General features: G+C 39.4%; 1 protein-coding gene across 5 annotated transcripts in view; it reads right to left on the reverse strand.

Moving 5' to 3' along the window:
- Positions 1-17,261, reverse strand: part of LOC145293016 (transmembrane channel-like protein 5) — a 120,822-nt gene that overhangs the window by 3,890 nt on the left and 99,671 nt on the right. For 3 of the 5 annotated variants that reach the window (XM_080139293.1, XM_080139292.1, XM_080139294.1), the window contains exons 16-18: positions 16,461-16,625; positions 10,746-10,824; positions 7,909-8,003 (exon numbers count right to left, since the gene is read on the reverse strand). In XM_080139293.1, coding sequence (XP_079995419.1) covers positions 7,920-8,003; positions 10,746-10,824; positions 16,461-16,625 — 328 coding nt within the window. In that variant the 3' untranslated portion in view covers positions 7,909-7,919. Of the gene's footprint in view, positions 1-1,913; positions 2,067-6,022; positions 6,156-7,908; positions 8,004-10,745; positions 10,825-16,460; positions 16,626-17,261 lie in introns of those variants that run through there. The other 2 variants (XR_013869641.1, XM_080139295.1) reach the window with 2 other exon arrangements.

Consider the following 17,261-nt stretch of genomic DNA (forward strand, 5'->3'; position numbering starts at 1 on the left):
ACCGCGAAGGAGGAAAAGAAGGTTTAAATTAAGGCTAGTCAATAAAAAAAGGGGTTGACTTTCAAAAATATTGGCGAAAAATGCGACCCCCTCCCTGTAGAAAAGTGCCCAGTTAAAGGTGAAGGAATTAATGTTTTTGGCCGATTTTTCGATATTTGTCATCCGAAGGGTTGGGCTTCAAAACGATACCAATCTTGTGAAAATCCATCGCCTCCATTCGAAAGTTTTAGGCAGACATACATACATTCAAACAAACAGGTGAGATTTATATTATAGATGATAGATTTGAGAAAGCCTATGGCCTCTACGTTTAAGAGCAAGGCATTAGTAAAGCAGGTTCCAAGGTTACTGGAAACATCACTTCTGTCATATCGAGGAATTTTAATAAGACTAAGGTACTGGAGGAGGTCTCAAGCTCAAAGTATTCAACTAATATTGAATCACTATTAGGATTGGAGTCAGAAAGCACAGCATCCTGGCCATGAGATGTTGGCATGTCATTAGGTGATGAACATAATCTCTTGCTCCAATCTTTGTGTTTTCTTTTTTTTTTTTACATTTTTGATGGCAGTTTTATCGATTGGACCGAGCTTGAAAGTACCCTTGAGTGTCTCTGATCTTTCAGATATTCTTAGCTTTGGTAAGTAGTGAGAGTAGAAAATTGAAAAATTATCAATAATTAATTTATATTTTAAGCATCATTCTCATGACTAGAAAGCAAAGAATCAGATGATCAATTTTTTTTTTTAGACTAGCCTTTCAACACTGCGTTAGTTATATTTTCTCCCTTGAATCTGGACTGCCCTAATGAACCATGTCTCTGATAGTATCTAATGAGAATACCGCATCTATTCTAATGCCCAAGTTCATGTGTTTGGTGATTTTAATGTCCACCATAGTAATTAGCATGGATCCTTGAGGTACAGATACAACTGGACGTTGTACTCAATTTCTCTAAAACTCATTCTCTTACACAGACAATCATATTCCTGACTTGCTTCCCAGATTGTGAAGATCAGTAAGCTCCACTTCTAGACTTATTTCTAATCACAATACCTGAGGATTGCATGACAAATGTCCACAGTCCACTTGGAAATGTCAACCACCTTGTGATATCAGTAGACATCACCCTTAAATCCCAACCCTAAGTTGAAGAGCCGTTGCTATAAAAATAGCGATACTATAAAAAGGCCAATCAGGAAGTCATCAGAAATTACCCTTTTCTCTTCCTGTTGAACAGTTTGCAAATAAGACCCCAAATGGTGCAAAACTGGCATGGAAGCACATGTTCCCACATGAAGTATTTTAGCAAACCCTAACACTCTCCCCAATTGTTCACTTCAAATTGTGCAACTGCCATTGGCATTTCGATGATTTATCCATGATAAATCAAGTTCAAATAAATAAAAAATAGACATCATTGTAAGAATGAAATAGCCACAGCCTAAAGAAGGCATGCCGAAACAACCAGAAAATGCACAGTTGCAGAAGATAGAAACTCATAATTATGGGAAAATTTATGATAGTGTAGTAAATAAAGGATAATCAGTAATTCTACTATATAAATCAAAGGATGAATGGCAACTGAAAAGGCTTAACTGCTTGCTTGGCAATTTGACTTCAACTCCACTTCAGACTCAACAAATAACTCCCTCCCAAATTTCCCTATGCGAACTGAAGCCACATTGATGATCTTATATTTGCGATATCATAAAAAAGCTTTGATATCTTTAAGGCATGTGGACCTGATTTCATCCCTGCTATACTAATTAAGAAATGCTCAGCTGAGCTAGCCCCTTTACTTTCCAAACTCTACAACAAATGTCTTGCTTAATCTTGCTTCCCTAATAGCTGGAAAATTGCCTCTTGTGTAAAAAAAAAATGTGTAATAAATTGCGAACAGACGAGCTTACCTGACAAACGCTCGAGGTGTGCACTCTGCAAAGCAGGCACGTCCAAAGAAAAATGGCAAGATGGCGGCGGCCGGTTAATATTACCAAGTAATCACGCAAAATCTCGTGTTCTCTCGCACACACAAGAGTTCAGCTTAGCATAAAAACGGGTCACTGTGAGCAAGAAGGGAGAAGGAAAAACGTAGTCAAGACAAAGACGACGCTTCTGACGACTGAGAAGAAAAAGAGCAAGAAGTAGAAGAAGAAGAAGAGAACGATACATGAGAAGACAAGGTGTGTGCGGTTTTGAGTAAATCGAAACAGACAGAAAAAAAAAACTCTGATTACAAGCTATTTCGGCTTTGGTATGGAGAAATTTGACATCAGATTAATTCCGGAATTCGATGGCTCCCCCACTGATCCCTCGGTGGTCGAATGGCTGGAAAAGGCTGAGCGCGTTTGCCGGTTGTGCAAGATTAAAGACCCAGCTATGGTTATCCCATTGAGACTCACTAAAGGGGCTTATGCCGTGTACCAGCAGCTAGGGGAGGATCCGACCATGGAGCAGATTACACAAGCGCTATACGGGGCATTTGGTACAGACCCTTTTGTCGCCTGGAGGCAGTTTTCCGAACGCCGACTTGGGCCGGGGGAGACAGTGGATGTCTACATGGCCGACTTGAAAAAGCTTGCCACTCTCTTCGGCGGTCAAGTGATCGCATATTGGCATGCGCCTTTTTGTCGGGACTTCCGGATGAGGCAAGTCGACTGCTGCGAGCATCGTCAAGACTCACTGAGATTGGATTGGAGGAGTTATTGGCGAGAGCACGAAACATCTTGAAAGACGATCAAGAACTAGTCTCCGCAGCTGTTGACACTCTGGACTCGCCAACGAAGGGTCTACGATGCTATACCTGTGGTGGCCCCAACCACTTTTCCAGAGACTGCAAAAGCGGTACAAGGCGCACCCCTAATTATGGAGCACAACAAGTAATACGGTGTCACCAATGCAATAAGCCAGGCCACATAGCGCGGAATTGTCCGGGAAATGGGCAAGGGGAGGACGCCGCAGCGCTAGCACCCTCCCCAACGCGGCATTGAACAAAGCGCTGCCTGCAGTAACAGTTCAAGTTGATGGATGTGAACGTTCAGCGCTGGTTGACACCGGCTGTACCCAAACCCTTCTTCGAAAGGAATATTGCGCCATATGGAAGAAACGAAGGATCCCTGTACTTACTGTCGGCCAAGGCTCATTGGTGTGTTGTGGGGTCAGCGTTGTTCATATCAGCATTGGCAATGGCTCTCCGGTTGCTGTGACGGTGTTAGTGGTCGATGGGGAGCTGCTCGGATATGACCTTCTCCTTGGAATGGACGCTATCACACAGCTAGGCGGAATTACTGTGAACGGCGCCGGTGATGTGAGCTTCTCTCGACCAAACAAACAAATGTGTGCAGCAATCACTCTCGATGAGCCCGACTTCCATGCAGAATACGATAAGGGCACAAACACTTGGACAGCGTCCTGGAAATGGGCAGGCGACCAGCCACCAGTGTCATTGCGGAATCGACTTACAGAGTATCCCCCTCCTGCGTGGCTTAGGGGGCAGTACGAGGCAGAACTTCAAGTGTGGCTGGATAATGGCTGGTTAGTTCCATACCCAGAGGATGAGCTCGGGCCCCCGCGGGGGCTAATTCCCCTGATGGCTGTCAGACAAGAGAACAAGCAGAAAGTTCGACCTGTTCTTGATTACCAGGAACTTAATGAATACGTTGACCCACACACTGCGGGGGCTGATGTCTGTGCTCATAAACTACGGGAGTGGTGGCGGCAGGGTGCGGAAGCAGCCATACTGGACTTGCTAAGAGCGTACTTGCAAATACGTGTTGAGAAATCGCTGTGGCCGTTCCAGACGGTGGTGATCAAAGGAACTCGCTATTGCTTGACCAGGCTAGGATTCGGCCTGAATGAAGCCCCTAACATCATGACAGCAATCATGCAGGCGATCTGGCGTCAAGATGAAGCGGTGCAACATGCGACATCGTCGTATATAGTCAACATTTTTGTCAATGAGAGCCTCCTGTCTGCCCAGGCGGTCAAAGAACACTTCGAGCACTTCGGATTGTCGTGCAAGGAGCCGGAGCGGCTACAGGACGGGGCGAAAGTGCTCGAACTGCAGGTGAGCGGAAGTGCAGATGGCCTTCAATGGGGAAGGAGTGGTGAAATCCCATCTACCATCACACGTCGGAGCACGTTTTCCATTTGCGGAAAATTGGTGGGTCACTTCCCTGTGTGTGGGTGGCTCCGAGTGGCTGTAGCGGCCATAAAGCGACGGGCAACTTCTATGTCAACTGGATGGGACGATGAGATGCATGATCCTGCCCTGCGAAGCATGCTAGTGGAAGTTGTGGCCAGAGTGACCAATGATGACCCTGTATGGGGGAGCTGGTGCGTCGATGGGAGTGAATTTACAGTTTGGGTAGACGCCAGCTCACTTGCCCTTGGCGTTGCTCTGGCGGTCGACGGAAGGATAATAGAAGATGCCTGCTGGCTTCGGCCGGAGAATGACGCCAAGCATATAAACCTAGCTGAACTCGATGCTACACTGAAAGGAGTCAATCTAGCGCTTCAGTGGCAGGCTAGAATCCTTCACATCATCACGGATTCCACGTGTGTGCATCGGTGGATGACCAATGCCTTGAACGGAAAAGCACGTCTGACAACGAAGGCGTCGGCCGAAATGTTGATCCGGAGGCGGCTTGCTACCCTAACCGAAACCATTAAGGAATACGACTTGGTCATAGATGTGACACTGGTGCAGTCCTGTTTGAATCAGGCGGATCGTCTGACCAGAGTGCCACGCCGTTGGCTAGACCTGCCAAAAGAAGTGAACGAGTCAGCACCTGTAAATTGCGCTGCAGTGGGACATAGACTCAGCCCGGAGCATATTAATGATGTCCATTGCCAAAGCGGGCACCCCGGTGTAAACCGAACGCTTTACTTCGCCAGATTGGTTGACCCCTCTGTGTCTCTGAGAGCTGTGAAATCTGTTGTGGGAAGCTGCAACACCTGCCGATCGATCGACCCAGCACCTGTCCGGTGGAAGACGGGAATACTCAGTGTGAAGCGTAATTGGGATAGGATTGCGATGGACATAACGCACTACAATGGGAGGCATTTTTTGACGCTTATCGACTGTGGACCATCTAGGTTTTCATTGTGGCGACCCCTTCGCCGGCAGGACGCGGCTGCCATTATCCATGAGTTGGAAGGTGTGTTCTTCGAGCGTGGCCCTCCTTCTGAGATACTCACCGACAATGGCCCCGCTTTTGTTAGTGAGCCGTTTAAACAGTTTGCAGATGGCTGGGGTGTCCATCTGCGTTTTCGGTGTGCCCATGTTCCCAGTGGAAACGGGATTATTGAGTGCAATCACAGAACTGTTAAGACAATCGCAGCGCGGAAGGGGTGTACGGTACCTGAAGCAGTCTATTGGTACAACGTCACCCCTAAGGACGATGTTTCACCCTCCACTGCGCCAGCCAACGCGCTACATACATACCGTGTCAGGGTGAGAGGTTTGGAGAGCAGCTCACTACCCAAACCGGAGCCACCACAAAAGAACATAAAAGAAGGAGATGTCGTCTGGGTTAAAAAACCCCGAGGCAAGTGCACGACTCGCTACGGAACCGGTCATGTCACTGAAGTGATCAGCCCGCAGGCGGTGCGAGTTGATGGAGTACCTCGTCATATTAAAGACTTAAGATCAGTATTCCAAACGCAGCTGCCGCTTGACGAAGATAGTGAAATTGAATCCGTGACCAGCGACCCATCATTCTGGTTCATGACGGCTTCAACGCACAGCGACACTGAGAGTGGTAGCCTTCAAAGTACTGACCCTCCTGCTGATGATGAAGACCCGGACAGTGATACTGCGATGCTCAGCTTTAGGTTCGCCGACCTTCGTGTCACGGAAGACAGCGCAGACGATGATGAAGCCCCGAATCCCCCTCTCCGAAGAAGCACTCGAAGAAAAAGGCCACCGCCTCCCTGCTCTTTCTGTGATAATGAGATCAGGGGGGAGTGTGTAATAAATTGCGAACAGACGGGCTTACCTGACAAACGCTCGAGGTGTGCACTCTGCAAAGCGGGCACGTCCAAAGAAAAATGGCAAGATGGCGGCGGCCGGTTAATATTACCAAGTAACCACGCAAAATCTCGTGTTCTCTCGCACACACGAGAGTTCAGCTTAGCATAAAAACGGGTCACTGTGAGCAAGAAGGGGGAAGGAAAAACGTAGTCAAGACAAAGACGACGCTTCTGACGACTGAGAAGAAAAAAGAAGAAAATGAGCAAGAAGTAGAAGAGGAAGAAGAGAACGATACATGAGAAGACGAGGTGTGTGCGGTTTTGAGTAAATCGAAACAGACAGAAAAAAAAAACTCTGATTACAAAAAAAACTGACCTGCTCACTTATCACCCTATCAATCCTCTCCCCTTCTTCGCTAAAATGTTTAATGTCATTAATCAATCAAGCAGTAGTCCAACAGCTCACATCTGCTAATCTTCTCTCAGACCGACAGTATGGATTCAGACAATACTGTTCTACTGCAAATATTTTAACATTCATCTCTGACCACATATATCATGCAGTCGATAAGGCAGAGGAAGCCAGGACTGTTGCCCTTGATATATCCAAAGCTTTTGACAAAGTCTGGCATGAAGGACTCCTAATGAAAATTAAAGTATATAGAATTACTGGACGAATGCTAAATATAATTAGATCCTTTTTAGACAAGATCTTAAATGGAATACGTACATCAAATCTGTTGCCAAGGCCGCTGGAAAAATGGTCGGATCCTTCTATCGATCCAGTAGATATCTCACTGCTGATGCAATTCACTATCTACATAAGAGCCAGGTATGTCCAAGGATGGAGTACTGTTGCCACATCTGGGCAGGACCTGCTAGAAAGGACTTATCCTGCCTTGATAGAGTTCAAAATAGACTTTGTAGCCTCGTAGGGAATGTCCTTTTCTCTTCCCTGCAACCTCTTTCTCACAGAAGAAATGTTGCGTGTTTGTCTCTGCTTTATCGTTATTTTCATGGCAAGTGCTCGGCTGAGCTCCACTTTATGGTCCCCCCCCTCGCCAAACTTTCACAAGAAACACACGTCTAGCAGAAAACACTATCAATAATTTTCCCCACTCTTTATCTGTACCTAAATCTAAACGTAGATTCCATGAGCAAAGCTTCTTTATTAGAACTACACACCTAGGGAATTGTCTTCTGTTTTCCTGCTTTCCAGCTGATTACAATATGGTTGTCTTCAAGTCTAACGTAAACAAGTTTTTGATGAGCCGTTACATATAAGTTAACAAATTCACCAAATTTCCATTACTAACGGTTACTATATTGTCCAATTTCTACTGTACACTCTTTAACCCTTATCTTCGAGTGGCCTCTTGGCCTTGATAAGTGGTGATGCCCATGTAAAAAAAAATGAAAATAGGACTTGAAAGCCATTAGCTAGAATCGAAACCAAAACATGTAGCTCTCCAGTTTTATTCATTACCATTTGAGCTAAGTTCATATGCATATCAAAACTTGAAAAATTAACACAATTTATGTTTGCACATGCATAGAAGACTATACTTAGTCGATTTATGCCTGCCAAATTCCAATTTTGATACCCTAGCAGCTATTTTTTCTGACTAAAGACCAAATCCGAATCCCTTATATATCAAGTTTCAAGTCTTTAGATTAAAAATCGACAGTGTAGTTTGGTAGAGACTATCTCACACACAGAAAAACAAGGTCACTTTATATTAGTTGATTTATTGAGAACGGTATTAATATTCTGCCAACAGTTAATTTTTCTTTGAGGCCATCAGATCTAAATTTGTTTTTAATACCTACATTACACATCCATCATATGATGCCTTCCCATGCAATTCATATCCTCAACCTTTATTCAGATTTCAATTCCATACATCGTATTGCATACACATGACAATTTACCTTTTTTCTTTTTATCTGCTTTTCCCTGAATTGAAGATTTTTTCCGATTTCACTTGATTGAGTAATTTTAATAAAAATACTTTGTCTTGTCCTTCCTGCAATGAAAGTGAAATGTTGAAATCAAAATGGAAAACTGTCGACATATTCTTTACAAATTAGAGTTAAATGCTGGAAATTTAAAAACAATCAGATTACAAATAATTAAAATTGGGGATCAAGAGTTCAGGTTAGTAAAATTATGACACTATACCGAAGCGGCACTTCCCTTAGGTGGGTTGAACCGGCTTTCTCAAAGGAGGAAGTTTCATGAGAATATTAAACTTACATACAATCTCCAGTTGCTTGCAAAGGAGATGACAATGTTAGGTTTTGCAGAAAGGTGTCGATGTTCTCCTTCATACAGCATCTCGCATTCCCAAATGGTCACCCATCTTGTACTGGGCATGTTCAACGTTGCTTAACTTTGGTGATCTAATGAGAGCTGGTGTGTCAGTGTGATTACACCATATATTATGACACTAGTCAGCATTGTTTCCAGTCGTCCTGGACTCATTCTTGCCACTGGAGCAACTCGAGCAGTGCCGAATCAGTTGTGATTGGAGATTGTGCAATCCTTACCTCACAATTATGCGTGCAGCTTTCCTTACAGGGGGTATTCATTATCTTTCAGGATTGAATAGAGGCATCGATGACACTATGTGAAGGAAGTGGGGGATCGTGTATGTCAATCGGTCAAGTCAGCAAATAAGAAATTTGTAACTGCTTTGCCAGCTGATTTTATAATGCTTGTTTGTAACCGACCAATTTTTAATTAAGTTATTTTTTAATAAGATCGTTCGAAAACTATGAAGCAAATCCATTGCACAATTCCATGTTCAATCTTACTTCGACTGTTACTGTTTACAAGGACAAAAGTTATTGCTTGAGAGCAATGGGACAATTTATTGTGATCCAAATGTCAATAGAAAACAGAGTGAAAGAGCCGCCACAGAAATAAGAGTTGTTTTTTTTTTCCTTTTCTTTCACATCTAGTTTGGCTTTGAGTTTTGAGTTGCCTAAATCATCTTTACAAACCCCTACCCTGCCTTCAATTGTTCTATGTGTACCAACTCAAAAACTACACTTTTTGTTCTGTGGTCGGAAGTCAGAGTTAAATCTCTGAATATGTGTTGGCTTGATTTAGAGAGGAGGTTGCGTTCTTTTCATTCGTCCTAAAATGAGAGAGGAGTTATATAGCAAACATGAATAATCAAAGCGCTGAAGTATTTTTGGTTCTTTTTCATTATAATAGCGAAATTCGAAAATCAAAATATTGAATTTCTAGTAAATTGTCATGTCGTAGTAATGAACATATCCAAAAATTATGAAAACTGATTAGGTAGAAAACTAATATAGTAAAGAAAATAGTTTTTTGAAAAAAAATTTCAAGTGTATATATAAATAAACAGTAGCAAGTCAGGGGAAGTAACTCAGTCCGTCTTGTTACAATTAATGGTGAGGTCACGCATCACGCAACCATCCAGGGTTCGTACAGATTTTCAATGTCGCTTTTCAAGGACTTTTCAAGGTTTTCCAAAGTTTTTCAAGAGCTTCTTCAGACAAAAGTCAATTTTTTAAAATAGAATTTAGGGTGTTTTTACAATCCATGGCGATTCGAAAAAAAAAAAAAAAAAAAAAAAATACAAAAAATAAATGTTGCCATAGCCACTAAAAGTTATTTTGAAATTTACTTGCATGATTATTTTATGCATTTTATAGTTTTAAATGTGTTTTCTTACATCTCACATATTAACTCTATTTATGGCTTCCAACCAAGGTTGCTACCGTATTGTCCATTTAAAAAAATTTTTTTTTTTTTTTTTTTTTTTTTTTTTTTTGCCTATCAAGCCTCATTTTAGGTTATCACAATTTTTTTTTTCGGGGGGATGGGGCTGTGATTCGTCATTGGAGAATCCCATCCGCAGAATGATTTTTTTTTTTTTTGGGGGGGGGGGGGAGGAGGTAATTTTTATTTATGGCAACCGCACTATCCTCATAAAAAAAAAAAAAAAAAAAAAAAATGATAAATGAAAGCAAAAATAGATTTATTTTTAGTATTTTGTCACAAATTTTTACTGGAGATAGAATACAATTTTCAAGACATTTTCCTCATTTTCAAGGATTTTTCAAGGTAATAATAGAAATAAGACCTTTTTACAGGTTTTACATAATAATGCAATAATATTTAATTAATTGCGACATGGCAATTAAGTAGATAAAATTGTTTTTAGTTGAAATCGACAACTAAATAGTTATTTTTTTTAATGAAAACTCAATTTTTCGTCTGTCTGATTTTGCTATTATAACGAAGAAGAACTGGATTTTTTTTTATAACTTAATCTATTTTATGAACAATGTCGACATTCTTTTGGTACACTCTTGAGTTAACTCTTGAATACATGCCAAGAAATCAAGATCATTTAAATTGAGCCATTTTAAACCAGGATACTCATTTTGAAAGAATTTTTTTTTTAAACTTTGGCATTTGTTGTTTGATCTAGTTGGTATGTGATCGCTCCTGTCAAGTCAACATGATACAAACAACATTCAAACATTCAACTGATTTCAAATCACAAAACATAACTTTTATGATTTTTTTCAAAATTATTTTACTTTTAATCATCCAGGTGCACTTAAAGGATTTTGTAAAGAGTCAGAAATTTTTAACTTTGGAAAAAAAAAAAAAAAAAAAAAAAAAGGTTGAATTTAGAAAATAAGTTAAAAATAAGAGGTTTAACAAACAAATAAATAGAATTTTTAAACATTTATGAAATTCAAGAAAAAGAAAAAATCCCTACCATTCGTAATTGATATTTAAGAAGTCCAACCATTTCTTTGTGACCAATTAGTACAATACGTGAATAATATGCACAAATGCTGAAAGAAACAAAAATAAATAAATAAAAAAAATAATCACTCAATTTCCAAGGTAAATTGCTTTTAATATTTGGTAAAAACAATTCTCAGAATTTTTTAAACTCGTTTTTATCAAATTATGGATTTTATAAATAACTAAACAATCTGTGACCTGTTGGGTCAGTGTTTGTAATATGTGGTATTAAACATTTATATGTATAATTAAATACATAAATTATTAAACATTTATCATTTACTAGTGGGAGGGAGTGGTGGCTTTGCCCAGTCGTGAAATATGCTCAAATATGATATTTTAATTTGCCCAGATTTCATATATATTGTTATAGAGTCGTGATATCAAAAGTAAAAAAAAAAAAAATATTTGGGTGCCATCAGCTAGAATCAAAACCGAAAGCATAACTGTAGCATTCAAAGCTGGTGATGTTACCACTGTACCAACGTGACACGTATATGAATTGATTAAAAATTAACTAAGATAAATATAGAGAATGTATAACGATTTTGTTCAATTTTGACACATTTTTCACCTCTTAGAAATTATTTTAATTGACTAAAGACCCACAAAAGAACAGTCCGTAAAAAAAAATCCAATCATTTGAGGCCCCTAGCACCGCTCTGTGACTTTTAGTTTCAGAGGAGATAGAGTTTGAAAACATGGAGACAGACAGACAGCCGTCTATATATTAGATTTGGTGAGTCATAAATATAAAGAAATGTTATTTTCTCAAGTAGACAAATGAAATTCTGGGTGGTCAAAACTCCAAATTAGACATATTTCAAAATTTCTGTGTAGTCTGTTTTTGTTTTGTTTAATATTACTCACTTGTGGCAAGACAACACAAGACAAATCCACTCACATTTGGTCAAAACTTTTTTTTTTTGATTATTAAGACACTCTTACTTTTTGTTGTGTTAAATCATAAATAAAACTGATATATTTATGCATGTATGGGCTTTATCTTATCTATCTCATATATAAAAGGCAAAATGTGTGTGTGTGTGTGTGTGCACTTTTTGTGTATGTCCGGCAAAAGTTTTTTTGGGGGAAGGGGGCGGTCGGTTCACTCCGTCTTAAAACTTTTTATATACTGTCTGCATCATAATATCTACAAGTTACGAACGGAGGTCACGTTTATCTTTAATTTGCCCGACTTTTATGCGCTTTTTCCGAGATCTTTTCGATTACCGCGTGTTCGTTTCACTTTTCAGTATAAAAAAGCGAGACTGAATCTGCACTATCAGTTCCCTGGCATTCATGGCAGGGACATCTACAAAGCAAATCGGCTTTGATCAATATGGCAAAAACCGTCATATCAGACAATTTTTTATCTTGGGTAAACAAACAGCCAAAGTTGAGGAAAGAAAAACTGCCTCACAGCAAAACTTAACTGCCAAATATCTTTGACCTCATTAAATTCGCGCACTTGTCAACTTTATGAGCCTTAAATTAAGAGTTTTCACTTCCTCTCCCATTGTGGCCGAGCGGGTTAGATGTCACATTTATTTCCCTTTCTTTTCCACCTTCGCGTCAACGCTTCGGGTTCGAGCCTACCTTTCTTACCAAAACATTTTTTTTTTTCTTTTAAACCTCCAAACATCAGGGTTTTTGTTTTTGATCTACCCCCCCCCCAACACACATGCCTACAAACACCTGGGTAACGCCGGGTACCTCCACTAGTATATATATGTAAAAAGGCAAAATGTATGTGTGTTTGTATGTCTTGCAAAAACTTTTGACAGAGGCGATGGATTTTCACGAGATCCGTATCATTTTGAAGCTTGATTCTATCGATCGAAAAATTGGCTAAAAACATTGATTTCTCCACCCTCAACAGGACATTTTCCTACAGGGAGGGGTAGCAAAAAATGCTTCCTTCATGACAATTTAGCCATACACGCATGCGCAAAAACATTCTTCCTTGAATTAGTTTAAAGTTTATAAAAACCAGCCCAATTTCGCTGACGCGGTTATAGCTCAGTCGGTTAAGTGGCAGCTTCGTTATCTTAAGATTGCATGTTCAAGCTGAGACGTAAGATATTTTTTTTTCTAATTTTTAAAGTTTTAATACTGAAACAGGGTTATCTATATCATTTTTTCGTTCTTTTTTTTTTCCATCATATTCGCCGTTTTTTTTTTTTTTGTTTTTTTGTTGTTTTTTTTCCAATAGATTAAAAATCGTTTTTTTTTAAATAATATTTAAACAGGGTTATTACGTTTGCTTATTCTTTATTTTCCATTTTGTTTTGATCGGAAGCTCGACCCTTCGGACGACAAATATCGAAAAATTGGCTAGACACATTAATTCTTTCATCCTCAACTGGGCACTTTTCTACAAGGTGGGGGTCGCTTTTTTTGCCAATATTTTCGAAAATCATCCCTCTTTTCGATTGACTTTCGGTTTGGCGATGGGCGCAACGACAAAGACATCACTTTTTTTTTCATATTGTTTTCCTCCTTCATGGTACAGGTTCGAGCCTGCCTACTACCACTTTTTTTTTTTTGCTCAACACTCACCTCCAAACACCTGGGCAATGCTGTGCACCCAGACTAGTTCATAATAAATTTTTCATTACTTGTTGAAAGGGGAAGGAGGGTTGAGATGCTACCTGTAGCCACACATTTTTGAATAACAGCGTGGTCTGGTCCACAATTAAACTAGGCTTTGTCATTAGAAACACAGAGAATAAATAAGCAAATAATAGTCTTCTCTTAAGGATAGAATGGAGACTGTGTTCCATTGCATGATTGAACCTCAATCAGTTAAAACTATTTTTAAAAAACTATTCTCCAATAATTAAAATGTTTTGGCTGATGTAACTTGCAACCTTCTTCAGGTATATCTTGTCAAACTCCGTAATCTTTCTATGGAACTCAAGAATGTGTACATAATTTTTAACGGAATCATTTATTTCATCCAAGGGATAGCATACTCTGGTTCCATTAGACATGATCAGGTAGAAATCTCAAGTAATTCAGAATTGTATTTTTAATATCACCCGCACAGAGGATTAAATGTTGAACTTCTAGAAAAAGTGTCGCTCACAACTGAATTTTACCTCATACTTTATCTGTTAGGTCATGGGGTCTAACACAAGAAAACAACCGCCATTATCAACAAAGCCTAGCTTTGCCTGGTCGTAGAATACGCTTAAATATGATATTTTAATTTGTCCAGATTTTGTATGTATTATTATGGAGTCGTGATTTCAAAAGTTAAAAAAAAAAAAAAAAAAAAAAAAAAAAAAAAGTTTTTAGGTGCCATCAGCTAGAATCAAAACCGAAAGCAAAACTGTACCATTCAAAGCTGGTGACGTTACCACTGTACCAACGTGACGCACATATGCAGTGAGACAAACCTATTGACAAATATTCGAACAGTACGGAGATGATTTCAGAAATCTGGGTTGGTTGGTTGGTTGGTTGTTTTTGTTTTATGGCATATCAACCCTTTTCAGGTTATTTAATGCCGAATCCAGTTATTTTGAAGAAAATTTTTTTAATAGATTTGTTTTTTTTTCAAGTCTGTTTCTATTTAACCCATAGTTGGGACCCTAACAGGTACTACCACTCCAGATGAGAGTGAAGCTGGGAGCAATGGCAATTAGAGGGTGGCTCCAAACTCCCCAAAGCCCGTAAGCGGGGGCCTCACCATTGGATATAGTTTAAGGTCATATCCAGGACCAGAAATCTGGAAGCAATAAAGACTTGAAGATAAAGTAGAGTTCATGATGAACGTTTGAAAACAATTGTTGAACAAAAAATAAAATTGTTAGACAAATTGGTCAAGTGAAAAATCCAATGAATGGCTCCCCTGTGAGTATCAAGAGTAAAAGATTGTTGTTTTTTTTTGGGGGGGGGGTCAGTCATTACTTTTCGAATGACCTAAAATAGTTAAATTTATCATTACATTATCATTTATTATCTAGTAAAATATTTTTAACTTATGTAACAGAAACTTTCCGCATAAGTCACGACTATGTTTTCGGCCTCTGCTGTCTTCATCGGGTTAGACTGACAGGATTCCCAATGCCATAATATGTTCCAGATGTGATATTCTAGACATTGAAGCATCTCTGCTCAAAAGAAGACTACACTAGTTTGGGCACGTCCTTCGCCGTGTGCCAAATGAGTTCACTTACCAACTGATGGCTCTGAATACACCCGCTGACGGGAAGAAACAGAAAAGGTTGGAAGCTTAAAACCTCGCCGTCAATGGCCAAAGCAGATCTGGAGCGTGTTTCAGGTCCTCAAATCTTCTGTGTTCATCACTGGAATGACTCGACTGCTGACTGAGAGGTATGATGAATTCATTTGGAACAGAAAACTTACACCAGGTGAATGTTACCAGAGATACAGAAATAGTTTAGAACTTCGTTTTTGTACTGATTTATCAAGGCCAAAAAGCCACTCGAGGATAAGGGTTAATGAGTATATCATATGAACAGTGAGACAAACACCTTGACAGTGCAACAAACAATTGTTAATATTGGATGTGAAAATGACCCTGATGTAGTCCGCTGACAAATAACTATGCAGTATTGTTTCGCAAACAGTTCTTAAGAAGAAACTTAGCTCATAAAGTTCCGTTTAGCTCCATGCAGACAGAGGAAGAAAGGAAATTTACATTGGTTGTAGCTAGGCGAGTTTTGCTGTGAATGTTTTACAGCGAAGAATTCGAGTTAGCTCAATCAAGCACCTACTATGAACATGACAGAATAGAAAAAAATTAATGTTTCTTTTGTAATAAAGAGGCAGTAGGGAAGGGAAGATGGCAGTCCTCAATAGATTTTGAAGTTCATTTTGTACTTCTGTCCAAGTAGGAAAAGGTGCTCTGTATGGCATCTCCCTAGACATGTCAGAGTACCCCATCTTAAAACAAATCTGATTATTACAAGTAGAGGATTGTATCAGGATCGAAATACTTTCTGGAGCGGTAGAATGATACAACCATTTTTCCAGCGGCATTAGTAACAGTTTACTTCCATTTCAAGTCAGTCCCAGCAGCTTATCAAAGTAGTGGGCTTTCTTGAGAAGATAGAGTCATTCATTTCAATTGGGGCAAAGTAAGAATCTGAGTATTGGTATTAAAAGAAGAAAAGCTTGGTTTTAGATATATTAATAGAAACCAACTACATTTGAAATGTACACTATAAGGGCAGTCGGCCTCACCATGTAAAATATGAGGGCAGTCGGCCCCAACATGTAAAATATGAGGGCAGTCGGCCCCAACATGTAAAATATGAGGGCAGTCGGCCCCAACATGTAAAATATGAGGGCAGTCGGCCCCAACATGTGGAAGATAAGGGCAGTCGGCCCCAACATGTGGAAGATAAGGGCAATCAGTCCCACCATGTGGAAGATAAGGGCAGTCGGCCCCAACATGTGGAAGATAAGGGCAATCAGTCCCACCATGTGGAAGATAAAGGCAGTCAGTCCCACCATGTGGAATATTAAGGCAGTCCTAAGTTAAAGTATATCTGTCCAGTTGTAGAAGGCTAGTAATTAAGAAGACCGAAAGTGTCATGTTGCCGAAATATCATAAACATTCCAATCCTAAACCAAAAAATAATTCTTGCGATGTCAGAAATTTTTTTTTTTTTTTTTTAAATCCAAATATTTTGCAAGAATATCTTACCTGACAGTGACAAGAATAATCGTTATGAAACCTGGCTGGGAAATAAATTGCAAAGCTGCCTTAAAGAAACCGATGCTTCCTTTGGAGACGTTCACCATTTGTAGCACAACATCATAAGCCGATTCAAAGTTTTTGAAAGGTCCGCATTCAGTGCTCGGTTGGCTACTAAAATTTGAAAGAAAAAAAACAAAAAAACGATTATTAAAATACACCTTCAGATTAACAAATACATTTTTTTGAAGATGAAAAATAAATAACCGTGATCAGTTGGGTCAGTCATTGAGTTTAGGTTAGATTGTTTGAATCAGGAAAAGGTGAGTTGCAAAGTCAGTTAAATTGTTGAATAAAAAGATCAAACTAGTCTCTTTCTGCTCACTATCAACCAATTCTCTTTCCATTTTCAGCTTACATAGTATTATTACTAATGATATTTCCTTTTGTTGATAATGGGCTACTACTATCTCGAGTTTTATAATTGGTTTTATCAGCTTTCACTGTTGATATATAGAGAGAGAAGGAAACAGGAGTGGCAGATAGCATATAAAATAAAAGGAGGATACATTGAAAGAGGATAAGCTTGGTTGTTTTGTGTCATATAATGCCGAATCCGGTCATTTTTAATAAAGTTTTTATGCTTCAAGTTCTTTTTATTTTCAAATATTTATTCATGGAGTTTGGTTTAGTTGTTTTTGAAACAGAGCACATATGCAAATGCTGATCCGTGTGCAAAGAAAAAGGCTTTAAAAAGAGTGTGCGCACACTGATGATCATGTTCAGTATGTTCGAGAGCATGTTAGAGAT

This window comes from Euprymna scolopes, chromosome 14 (genome assembly GCF_053919585.1).
Source record: "Euprymna scolopes isolate OS-2025 chromosome 14, ASM5391958v1, whole genome shotgun sequence".
NCBI lineage: Eukaryota > Metazoa > Mollusca > Cephalopoda > Sepiida > Sepiolidae > Euprymna > Euprymna scolopes.